We start from the raw sequence: 13,125 nt of genomic DNA on the forward strand, positions 1-13,125 counted from the left end.
AAAATAATATTTCCGGTTAAAAATGTACAATTAATTCTTAAAATTTAGCGAGAGATACAATTTTATCAAGTTCTGGACTAAAATTATACATTATATAGATTGAGTTCAGTCAGGTTGAGAAACCAGGCTCCCGATGCGGTAGAAGTCCTTGTCTTTGTGCTGGAGGGAGCTATAGTAGCGCTACAAGGGGACAGGTTGTAGAGGGTGCACTGACCAGGCTCGCGATGCGGTAGAAGTCCTTGTCTTTGTGCTGGAGGGAGCTATAGTAGCGCTACAAGGGGACAGGTTGTAGAGGGTGCACTGACCAGGCTCGCGATGCGGTAGAAGTCCTTATCTTTGTGCTGGAGGGAGCTATAGTAGCGCTACAAGGGGACAGGTCGTAGAGGGTGCACTGACCAGGCTCGCGATGCGGTAGAAGTCCTTGTCGTAGAGCGCGAGGCCGGCGAGGAAGGCCTCGAGCTCGTCGGGCGCCCAGCGCGGGTCGGGGCAGGGGGGCGCGGGCGCGGGGCGCGCCATGAGCCGCAGCGTGGCCGCGCGCACGTCGCCGCCGCACTCGCCCAGCGTCTGCAGCGCGCTCTCGCGGCTGTGCCCGCCCACCGGCATCGCCGCGCACATCGCCAGCTCCATGAACATGCGCACTGACATACACACGTTACTTATCATAATGTATGATGTTTACACACCGTTCAGTTAATCTACATATTCGTCGTGGGTGGACGGATCAGTAATTACTGAGAAGCATCAGCAGAGGCAGAGAACAGAACAAGAGCAGCAGCAACTTGTAATCTTGCATATATCTCCAAGTCTATGAATTTGCGTATTGCTTAACACGATCACGAGGCAACGATTGCACGCAAATAACACAATATGTGTTGTACGCAAAAGTTAAGCACATACTAGTTTGCATATAGCGTGTCGTCAACTTCAATTTATTAGGCAATTTTAATAATTAGGTGCAATATAAAAAAATATTTCGTATTTATTACGGTAAAAACGCAGAATGTTCAAAAAAATCATTAAGCAGTTTTAAATATGCCTACCTAATACATAGAAAATAACTATAAAATATGTAAAACAAGCATCGAGCAGTGGTGGCTCAGTGGTAAGACCTCGGACTTCGAATCGATAAGTCCGTGGTTCGAGACCAGGCGAGCGCGCAGGAAATAAATTGATTTTTCAATTTATCTGCGCATGTTGTAACATCACCACTGCTCGAACGGTGAAGGAAAACATCGTGAGGAAACCGACATGTCGAAGAATTAAAAAGTTCGACGACATGTGTCATCCGCCAACCCGCACTTGGCCAGCGTGGTGGATTATGGCCTGTACCCTCATAGGAGGCCCGTGTCCCAGCAGTGGGAACGTATATGGGCTGATGATGATGATGATGATGATGTAAAACAAAGTATAAGTAAGTATTAAAATTATTGTTAATACCTTCATTATCATCTAATGCATCGTTGATGCCTGGATCCCAAAGTAACTGTTCAGGTACTCGATGGAGATCAATGCGATCGTTGCACAACTCCGGTATATCAGCTTGATGTTCCGGCCCGATATTTATTTGTGGCTTCTGGTTATCTTCAAATTGAGCTAACACGTCAACCTCTGAATTGGACAACCCTGAAATGGTAAGGTAAGTAATTTTTTAAAGTTAAAGTTGTACAATAAAATCTATACTTATATTATAAAGCTGAAGAGTTTGTTTATTTTAACGCGCTAATCTCAGGAACTACTGGTCCGATTTGAAAAATTATTTCGGTGTTAGAAAGCCCATTTATCGAGGAAGGCTATAGGCTATATATATTATCACGCTAAAACTAGCAGGAGCGGAGCAATGCGGGTGAAACCGCGGAGCAACATAACTGCTGAGTTGGTCAGGCCCCGGAATGGCGCGAAAGGATGCGGGTTCGAGTCCCGCCTCGTGATCGAATTTTTTCTATTCTTTATAAATTTATAATTAACATACCGTTCAGTAAATCTGCATAAAGTCCAGGACCATCTCTATCCGGTTGCAGTATTGGTTGCGGTGTGTAGTGGCTGGTCACTCGACGCATGCGAGAGCGGTACGGGCCAGCTGGAGACGCTTTCCTTTTCCGTCGTTGCGGTGAGGCCGGTATACTGTTTGGACTTAGGAACACTGCTGGTACTGGATCACGGCCTTCCACGCATACCTAAATAGAAAAATAAATATCACCCGCTCAACACATAAGAAAACAGGTATATTACATAACTTGATTAATATCACGCACTTGAAGAGAGTCAGATTGCCATTGCTGAAGTGATGTAGACATCGGTGTTACTGAACGGTTATGACGTCGAGTTGATCTCTGATGTGGAAAATCTCGCGGACTGCTCGATAAGAGAGGGTCTTCAGAATTAAGCATCATTCGCCGAGCTGTCGGCGAAGGTTGGAGTGTATACGCATCCAACGATCGACACTCCTCCGGCAAAACTTCTTCGAGAGCTTCTTCAACCTAAAATAAAATATAAGTGTTATTTTGCCTCCAAACTAAACTGTGTCAGATAATATGAATTTTATTATATCCAATGAAAATATGCGGTTACCTCTTCTTGACTAGACATTGTTGCAGTAAAAAATGCAGCTGTAAGTGGTGATGAAGCTCTTGGGACAGAATGTGCCGGTGATTGAGCATCTTGCGATGCGGGAGGTGTGGGGTAAGCTAAACTAGGGGACGGTGTCGGATGCGTTGAGTAACCTCCACTCGGGGATGCGGCAGTGTAAGCTAAACCAGGCGAATCACCATAAGAAAGGCTCGGAGAATTGTCTGTATATCCTGGAATTCCAGGCGATGTTATCGCAGGCCCGCCGTGGCAAGCTCCAAAATCGGCTAATGATTCTGGTAGAGGAGAATTTAGTACTGCAGCCAAACGGCGATTGGACGGGAACGTGACTGGTGATCGCTCATGGATTGAGGCCGCTACGGTCGCGTAATCTTCTAGCGATGCCAGTTCCTCTAACTGATCAGCGGTCGTAGCGAATTGGAAGGTATCTTCATTAAGAGCGGGCGAAAAGTATCCATCATCTGAATTAAATGAAACTCCGAATAATTCGGGTCGAAAAGTGAAATCTTGTTGTGGCGAAGACTGTCCTGGATCTGACGCAGATCGCTTTACAACCTGAAATATAATAATGATTAATTTTTAATTTATTACGGACTTAACCACACATTTTTTTACTTTATTGCATACCTTACTGTTTCCTTTCTTCAAAAGTTCAATAAGAGTAGAATCTCTATGAACTGAATTAAGATTGGATGCAGCGTTGCTAGCAAAACTAACAACTGGTGGAGCTTTTGGCGATACAAAATGTACCGACGTTGTAACTGGTGAGGCTGGAGATGTTGATGATGAACGAATGTTTGATAATGGTGGTGGCGCTGGGGTTGCAAAGCCCGAACGTGATGACGTATCTATTGTAACACCTGCAATTATTCATTTTGTTATTAATAGTTTAAATATAATATACACATAATATGAAAAGACTAATAGGTCACCTGTCGGTTGTGTAGTCGTAGCTCCTCGACGACTGATGATTTTTTCTTCTATAAGTGCTCTTACAGATACCGATGCTGTTTGTAGTGGAGGTCCAGTAGATTCTTTTTTATCTAACTTCTTATTGTCCGAATCCTGTACAATAGTAAATGGATATATTCTTAAGAAATTTGAATGCATTTAAATGGCGGAGCAAAATTGACATACCTTTTTAAAATAACCACCGTGCAGTCGCATATGTCCGTTGAGCGCGGGAATATTTTTGAATTTTCGATGACAAAGATTACACTCGACTGGTTTGATTTCAGTTGCCCGTGTCCCGCTTCCGCCTACGCTTGTCGTATTACTGGGCGTTCCACTCGCAGTGGTACCACCCCCGCATTTTGGACTTCCCTGCTGCGTCTGTGAAATTAACGAAACCTTTAAAGATTTTCCAACTTATTACGCACTTTCTAATTTAGGCACAAACTTTCAACCTCGAACAGCTCGTTAATATTTGAGGGTAATTAATGGATTTTGATGGACTCGCCCTAATCGCGGCTGACTTAAAAAGGAAGAAAGTCGAATGCAAATTACGAATATAAAATAAGGAACAAGAATAACCACAAGGTAACTATTTAAACAAAATGTTGCTGTATTTATTAGTATAATTTACCACAAAGTGCAAGTTGTGCAGTGCAGTTATTCATTCACGTAGAATTTTAATTAGTTGCGGACGTCCGTCGCACCGCGGCAATGTCAAACTAGAATTTCCTAGCGCGCGGAATGAAATTTTTAAACTGGATGCTAACGCGTGTGTCATAAAAGTTACTTAATTAGCTAACCATATAATGTAACTAGATATAGATTATTAGCTTATAGAGAAAAAAACGAATGACAAAAAAATTTGCTAATGACAAGATACTTAATTTATATTAACTTAGATGATATTAATATGTTTTCGATAAGTTACGGTTTGTAACTTTTGTAGAATTTTATATCGTTTTATTATCATAAGATAATAAAGCTGTGATATATAGATAAGCAGAGAGGAGTTGCATTCGTTTTCATTGAAAAGGCTAATGAGGCTCCTGCATAATGTTCTTGCACAACTTGCACCGCATTGCAACTTGCATACGAATGTTTATTTATATTTTTTACATTTTTATACAAAAACGTAAAAAAGTACAGAAGCAAAAACGTAATAAATAACGATTTATTCACATTTATTGGCAAAATTCATCTATTTAATGTATAAAGATCGTTCGTATATTGTCATTATTTTAATTATATTTAGCGGGGGAGTTATCGTTATACGCATAGGTACACACTCTTGCCGACTATGTACGTACGTATGTACATATCTAAACTTTATCTACAGCATTTAATTGTGTTTCATTTATCTTAACACACAAAAACTACATCTTATGAACGAGTAGTGTATTTTGTTGCCCAAACAAGTAAATCGTTTGTCACGTTGTCACGCGTTATAGCAACAAATAAGAGTTGTCAGGTGACTGATGCGTTTAGAGATACGTCTGTAAAGTGGGTCGGAAGCGTAATTTATTTGATTTGAAGTTTTTTAGCGTATGGTAGCCCTAACGGGTGCCATTAGGGCAGCTCGTTAGGTTAATGCGCGGTAGGTGCAGATGTTCGGAGCGGGCGGGCGGCGGTAGTACAGCGTTTTTGCCATATATCACACTTGTACCGTAGTTAAGTCGTTCCTTGGACTGAAATATTCTGTATGCTCCCATTTTAGGTTTTAAATCAACGTTAACAAGTTTCTTCAGTTCATATTATTGTACTTAGTTTTAGTTTGTTCTCGCGTTCTAAGTGCACTTGTATGACTTTCATACGTTCATAGAATTAAAAGCGTAGCGGTACTCATTAATTCTTTAATAATATTACGTAATTGTTGCATTTGCTATCCTCAGTCCAATTATAAAAATAAATGTCTAGTAGTAGTAGTGTTTAATAGTGTAACATTATTCAAGACACGCAAAAAACTTACCCTAGGTTTTGCGAATGTGGGTGTTTGAAACAGTTGCGTGATCCAATCCATTACAGGCACAAGTTTATATCAGCACAAGTAAATGTAATCAATCTTAGCAGGAAAGAAGATAACAATAATATTCGTCTTATAAAATTAGCGTACTTTATCAAGGTCCAGGGTGTTGATCTCACGATTCACAAACATGGAATGATTGTACAATGTATGGGAAAGATATCGAAGAGATGACCCCTCGATTTGATGTTTTGAACTCGCGAAATGTAAGATAAAATGACCAGTCCAGCAACAATAGGTGACGGGAATGTATCGCGTGTGATTTGCATATGCATAATAATGTATTCACACTAGATGAGAAATCAAAGGCGAATAAGATCTATTTGCTAAATAGAAATTAGCAGCAGCTGGTGTGCTAAAACGATCGTGTGAAAGTTTTCATTTCCAATAGGAGATCAAGGAGTTAATAAAAATAATAAATGAACGTTGGTATGGGGTGTTTTAATAAATTAGATTAGGTATACTTTTGAATACATACTTAGTTATATTTTAGAACATTATAGACATTAATAGAAACTCACCGATGTTATATTATTTTTCAAGGTACATGAAAGTTAATCAGTTTTATGTGATAGAATTGAAGCAATTTAGTAATAAAAAAATTATTAATATAAATGGAAAATACAAAATTTATCTTAATTATGTAAAAGTAACATTTCATTGACATTTTTGTACAATAATGATAAATTAAGCAATAAATAAATTGTTTATGGGACTAAGGGAGAGACTTCGAGATGCATTCTCTATCAATTTCTAATTTATTTTAACTCAAGAATTATTAATTATAAGATATTTGTTAAAAAAATAAGATAAACTGTAAAATATGTAAATCTATGAAATCTCAAATATTTACTAAAGGTACAAATGTTAATTTAGTGTACAAACCGTAACAATTTTGAATGCAGCTTGAATACGTTAGCATAAACTTCCTATTGTAATGGAAGCGTGGCGTTTTAATGCGGACATAGTGTGTTGTCGTATAGGAATTGAGCTCACAGGACATTAACAATAGGTGCGCCACGTGGCTAGGTGAGAGGTCGCAACTCGGTTAGAGGTCACGACTATGCTATGCGGGACCAGGCTTATATATTGACTCTTTTCTTCTTCAATATTATAATTATATAGAAGTATTCAAACAACACATACAAAACTATGTATCTAGTATGTAAAGCTGTGAAAGGTTTTTTTAGAAAACGTTTATTTCACGATAGCATATACGTTTATTAAGATGATTTATGAGCTTTCACCCAATTCGTAGGTTCGTATTTCTTAGATATCATTAGTATTAGATAGGGTTCTGATTTATTAATAGAAAATGAGACTGAGATACAAAAAATATTTGTATTCCAATATTGTTAATTCTTAATAGAGGTAACATTTACGAAGATTTATTGCAGCTTCAGGGAAAAGCTCTGATGAATTTGAAGGAAATTAGCTAACGGAGAAATTAGTAAATGTTTAGTAATTTTCAACCTATGAATAATACCCACTTGAGAGAAACTTAGCTAATTAGGCTTTCTTACGGAGCAAGTTGCGGATGAATAGATATCACGTGTACACTTGTACTCTGAATTATGTGAAGCTTAATGAAAGCAACATTTAGACAAGTACTAAGTAATCTTTGTATTAAGATTAAGACTAGTCTTAACTCTTTGAATATAAAGTTGAAAGTAAAACAACAAACAACGCACGCCTTGAGATGAGCTACAACTTTTGCTTGAAAAAAAGGGACAATTGTAAATAGCCCGCCATAAATTTGAGTCAAAGCAAATCATCCATATTTAACCAATAGGGTGAATATTGCTAGAGATTCAGCGGTAGTCACGTAAGCGGTAGAAGGCAGACGTCTTCAATTATGCATCGGGCCGTTTATCGGCGGAGCGGCTCCTTGCGCCACCTGCGTCGTTGTCACCCTGCATTATTAATGGAGAGCTTGCGTGCGATACGCAGGGGGAAGGACGACATTCTAATGTCACATTAGCGGAGTAGGCCAATGCAAGAAGGTACTTAAAAGTTACCATTTTCAAATCGTAATTGGGTTGCTCTTGTATGAATGAATAATTGGAAAAGTTAAGAAATATGTTTTTATAATTCATATCTAATTGCAATTTTAATCAAGCAATTAGATAATTACAAAATATTCGTACTCTTAGTAATAAGTCAATTTTAACTAACTTGATTTATTACTTCTTTTGTAACTTATTTTATTCATATTTCAAAAGGAGTAAACTGCGAGTTACGTTTAAATTCAACGAGATTTCGCTCAAAAGAGGTCTTCGATTAATAATAATATACAAAATATACGGCTATGATATTTTTATACCGCTTATATTGGCATGGAAACTTTTCTTTCTTGTTGCGAGGGGAAATATGGAACGTCAATAAAATATTCACATCTTTCCGACAGTTGGAACGAATCAAATTGGAATCGCCTAACTTTTCGAGGACTTAAAAGGTGCGAAAAAGTTACACGCCACGGTGTTTCTTTTATAAAAATATTCATAAACAATTTTTAACAAGTTCCGAAGTACGCTTCGAATCGATTTGTTACGTTACAGGGTAAGTTGCAAAAAGCTCATTTAATGATGCGAAAAAATATTAATTGGTTGTGATATATAATTTATCAATGGAATAAAAAGATATGTAAGTATAGAAATACGAGTAATATGAAATAAATATTATTTAGTAGAACTCTTAGCAACTAACACTAACATAATGGTGTATATTTACATTCCCATCTACTTTTATAGACTTGCAATGCCAGCGAAGTTTATGGTTTTTAATACTGTCTACTTGAAAATTTATCGTAAGCGCAAGACGGCGAATTTTATAGCCACAAATAAATTCTAATATTTTCGATGTGTTACAGCTTTAAGAAAGCGGCAAAATGCAATTTGTGGGCGTTGAGTAGAAATTGCAGACCGCAGAGGCGGCCATTCCTGCTCAATCTACTCTTATTGAACGACCGCAGGTGCCGAGCTTTTACACCATTTTATGTTTTTTGGTACATTTGTTGATATAAAGGGGATTCTTTTAGGTTATTTTTATGTTTTTTATTCTCACCGTTTTGTCGGTAATGTGTGTACTCATCTATATTTTTGAAACATTCATAAATTCTTCTTTACCTTACAGATTTATGAAATCCTATTTTTTCTTTAAAACATTGTATCGATAAATATATCAGACATATTTAAATGGAAAACATAAACTAATAGACGGGAGCTCACAGGAGCGACCACGTTGTATCATAATTATTTTGCAATTATGAACGCGAATTTGTCATTTACTACCCCGTAATGAAGTGGCATAAAGCGGATTTATTTCGTTCAAAGGCATACCGCTGTCAATATGTTGTGAACATAACTGCGTCGGGTCGTTTGTAATTATGAACCTGCGTTGTGCCGTCCTTTATTGCTTCCTGCAGGTGACGTCAAATCGAGCCCGCGATCAAAGTGAGTGCTTTTAATAAAGCCCGCCGCTGTAGTTACATGGCCGTTTTATGTCGACCCCTCATCAGTCATTCATGACAACGATTTCACCAAGGATTCGTCTTACAGTCCCACGCCGATAGGTCCGCTATTATTGGCGTTGGCGCCGATAGTCTGCTGATGTTATTAATATTGAATCACTAATTCACGCACGATTGCTCTTTACTGCGGTTCCGATGAAGCCTTACTTAATGAATGAGTAATTTCTAATCAAAATTTTAACGAGATCGGATTACAGAACACATACCGCTTTTGCTAACTTTGATAAGCTCGGTATTAGAAAGTGAATACCTACGTTTTGGAACACGCATAAATTGAAACGTGAATTATCGATGTAAAATTTTAAAATGTAGACAATAATATGCAATGGAGGTTTATTGGTAATGAATCGGTTATATTGTTGACTACCATGCTTTACTTATATCATATATGTATTACACGTATAGAAAGTAGATAACTAAGTTTGTTTTAACAGGAATATTTTATTAATTAGTATTAACTAATACTATAAACAAATATAATTAAAATATGTTTAGGTACATTTCATATAGTGTTCTAAATATTCTCACGGTTCCAAATTTATAGATCCCATCAAACTACATTTGGAATAATCATAGTTGTTTGGTAAGTGGTAAGTTGCAAAACTAGTAATCCGGGGCCGTAAACAGGTGATAGTGTCGCATTAGCGGTCGCGAATCGTGAGCCCCTGGACCCGCTTATGAGGGAGAGTTGACCATTCATTTCGTAAACAAAGGATAGCTATTAAATATTAATGTATTGATTTGTTTTGGTTGTTAAGAGCATACAATTTTGTGAAACAGGTAATTTTTAGTTACTTATGTCATTTCAAAAGATCGAGATAAAAGCTGACTTTACATAATTTATGTTTTTTATTAAAATAAAAATGTAAAAACGGACATTGAAAATTATTTTTAGGTATAAATTATTGCAATTTACCAATAAGCATGTTTGATATTTACGATTTCATATATGTATATTCTTTACCCTATATCTGGTTGCAGCCAACATTAAACAGTTCCGATTTACCCAACAAGTGAACCAAATAAAATTACGAATCAAATCTGTTACGATATCGGAGTCACGTCGCGTCGGGTACGTGTGTCTATACTCTATAGGACGGACGGACGGCGGTCGAGGGAGAGCCGCAGATGAATTATTTAGCGCACAAAGGATGAATGCCCGATTTAATTTGATGTTTCGCAGTGGACCAGTCCGATCCGCGATGTATCACAATTAGCCGATTAGCATAAGAATTCCGCGCCTAGCTCGCAATCTTCCCACGGATTACATTGTTTTCACCCTAAATTTTTGTCAAATTAATAATTCGCTATCGTTGGTACGCTGTTTTGAAGGCTGAGATAGATAAAGAATAAACGATTCTTGAATAAATTAACTCAATGACACATTATTTTATGAAATAAGAATATAAATACATATTTCTTTAGACAGATTGTTTAGTCCCTGCTTTAAGTTATTATATTATTATTATTAAAAAATATTGAACATTTTTAGTAAATCAAAAACAAATAAGTAAGTTTGTTTGAAACCGTAAATGATTTTAAGTGAAAGCTGAGGTCATGTATACATTGCTACGCGGCGTAGCGCTGCGTAGGTGTCGTAGCCCTAAGTTAGAAGTTACATTAAATATGTCTTCGTAACACTTAAACTTTATACTTAGACTTTCTATTATTTTCTTTTATTTTAGCTTTTTTATTAGAGAAGAAACAACTGAAGCCAAATTTACACATCAAGTTGCTGTTAAGTTTGTGACTGAAATATCTGTAGGTATAATATTCAAATGCGTAGAACACATTGAAATACTATATTTTTTAAACTAAACAGTTGACAATACACAGATAACATTATCTTTTTCTTAATTGTGTTAGATGTGGCACATGTTAAAAGGCACTAATGTTCCTATAAGTATCTAATACTCACGGCAGCTTTCGGCCTGGCTTTGGGCTTGGGTCGGGGTGGTGCGGGCGGCGTGCGCGGTGGCGTGCTGTCCCCGCCACCGCTCCCGCTTGTGCTTGTCACACTGGACTTCTCTGACCCGTTACTTGTCTGTAAAGAACACTTGTTTAGGATTTTTGACACTTTTTGACCTATAGTGTAGTGTATTATTTGTCTTTATCAACTGACCGGTAAACGGACTATACATAGAATTTTTTTTAAGTACTAATTCTATAATGTGTCAGATGATATTGATGAGATGATGATGGAGGATTTATTGACAGTAGTTACAATTAATTTGTTTACATCATAAAGCTAGATCTATACGTATAATATAAACTTTTGAAACACACAAACTGGTTCGTCCGCTTTGAAACGGAGAATGAGTAAGAATTAAAAATGGTATAAATTCACAGATTCTTAAATTCAATCAATTTTCTTTTTCTTATAATTGTTTAATTAAAATCTCGATCTCTTAAAGCCCAGTAAACATTTTAAGCGCTCACCTACAAGAGGGTTATTGATCCCAACAATAAACAACTCGAAACGCTTTCTCTTATTAAAACTCAGTTAGAAATTGTTCCCAATTGTTGTCTGAACAGCTGTATTTTGTTGAAATTAAGGGAACACGACCGCCATTACTCCTGTTTTTTTGTTCGAAAACCTTTAATGGTAGCGTGAAATTAAAAGAGCACACGACCCGGATTCAGGCTAATTGGTTAATTAATAGGGACGTCCGGCTTTGAATTTTACACACGCTCTATTGGATGCCAGCCAGTTTCACTTGTATTGAAGTGATCTGATTGAACGCATGAGATATGTGCTGCGAGTACTCGATAATTTAAATGACGTTGAAAGATCATTGAGCATGTTTTGTGGGGAATATATTATATTATGCGATGTATAGCTTTCATCAATTATATTAAAATCATGTTCTATACATATTTTGTAAAGTTAAAATGGATTTTCTATAACACATTTTCAAATATCTAGAATAGACATTTGAACTTTAATTCTATGTAAATTTTTACTACTTACTTTTCTCCATCTTTCATTATTCAGGCTTCATTAAGTTTTATGCAGCATAATATTTTAATGGAATAAAAATGTTAATCGCCTCAGTTGAGGAAGTCTAGGTGGATATTTTAGTAGAAATTAATTTAAAATGGCGGTAATTTTTAGTGTTTAAGTTGCGTTTTATGAAATACTTGTAAGTTTTTATTGTTTCTTTTACTATGCCATATCTGATATTTCTTTTGGTCTGCAGTTTATTAAAAAAATGTTTAATACATAAACTGTAATTATTATATACGAATTTATTTATTAACGAAATTCATTAAATAAATAAATAAGGTGAGTCGGGGTAAGACCGGACGGATTTTAGACGAATTGAAATAATCTAGCAAAAGCCCGATTTTCTCAGCACTAGTTCAAGATTTACTACTTAAAACTGATATAAATGACAATTCATTTAGCATCGCTTTGCTCTACAATAAGTTTATTCTTATAAACTCAACAGTTTCTGATTTAAAGGCGTTTAAAAACAACACTTCCTTTTTTTATGACTATGGTAAAAAAGTACTCTTCAGGGTAAGTTCGGACATGCTTTTAAATGCACTTCTATTGAATATAGCTTAAGGTCGATAAAAAAAATATATCCGATCTTTTACGCTCTAAAATGATTTTTTGACGATTTTTTTTGGAATCCACTTTACAGGCGCGCGGCTCGTCGGAGCTACGCCCAGAACCTGAAGGTCTATACAAAACAAAATGAAGTCGTACAGAATTTTGCCCCCGTAAATAAATATGCTCATATTCGCCGAATTTTTGATGTTTACGTTCTTACCCCATATCCGGACTTACCCGTACTCACTATAAATAAATAATAAAATTCTTTATTGACATAATTAAACAGGTCAAAATAATGAATCCTTCGGCTCCCGAACTAGATTAAAACTGTGTCTCAGGAGCCAGAGGCTTCTCCCAATATTGATCATAATATTATGTCTATAAACTAAACTAAACTAAAAGCTCTAAAATAACAAAATTTATGAACAGGTTACTTAAATTATTACGTATACGCATTATTTTCATATTAGCTTC

At 36.6% G+C, this 13,125-nt stretch overlaps 1 protein-coding gene across 6 annotated transcripts in view; it reads right to left on the minus strand.

The window, feature by feature from the left end:
* Window positions 1-13,125, minus strand: part of LOC123699578 — a 159,789-nt gene that overhangs the window by 5,675 nt on the left and 140,989 nt on the right. For 5 of the 6 annotated variants that reach the window (XM_045646558.1, XM_045646559.1, XM_045646555.1 and 2 more), the window contains 9 exons: window positions 11,008-11,133; window positions 3,724-3,918; window positions 3,519-3,651; window positions 3,214-3,446; window positions 2,569-3,141; window positions 2,253-2,477; window positions 1,970-2,174; window positions 1,438-1,623; window positions 397-638 (listed from right to left, as the gene is read on the minus strand). In XM_045646558.1, the coding sequence (XP_045502514.1) occupies window positions 397-638; window positions 1,438-1,623; window positions 1,970-2,174; window positions 2,253-2,477; window positions 2,569-3,141; window positions 3,214-3,446; window positions 3,519-3,651; window positions 3,724-3,918; window positions 11,008-11,133 (2,118 nt within the window). The remainder of the gene's footprint in view (window positions 1-396; window positions 639-1,437; window positions 1,624-1,969; window positions 2,175-2,252; window positions 2,478-2,568; window positions 3,142-3,213; window positions 3,447-3,518; window positions 3,652-3,723; window positions 3,919-11,007; window positions 11,134-13,125) is intronic. The other variant, XM_045646556.1, reaches the window with a different exon arrangement.

This window comes from Colias croceus, chromosome 18 (assembly GCF_905220415.1).
Source record: "Colias croceus chromosome 18, ilColCroc2.1".
Classification (NCBI taxonomy): domain Eukaryota; kingdom Metazoa; phylum Arthropoda; class Insecta; order Lepidoptera; family Pieridae; genus Colias; species Colias croceus.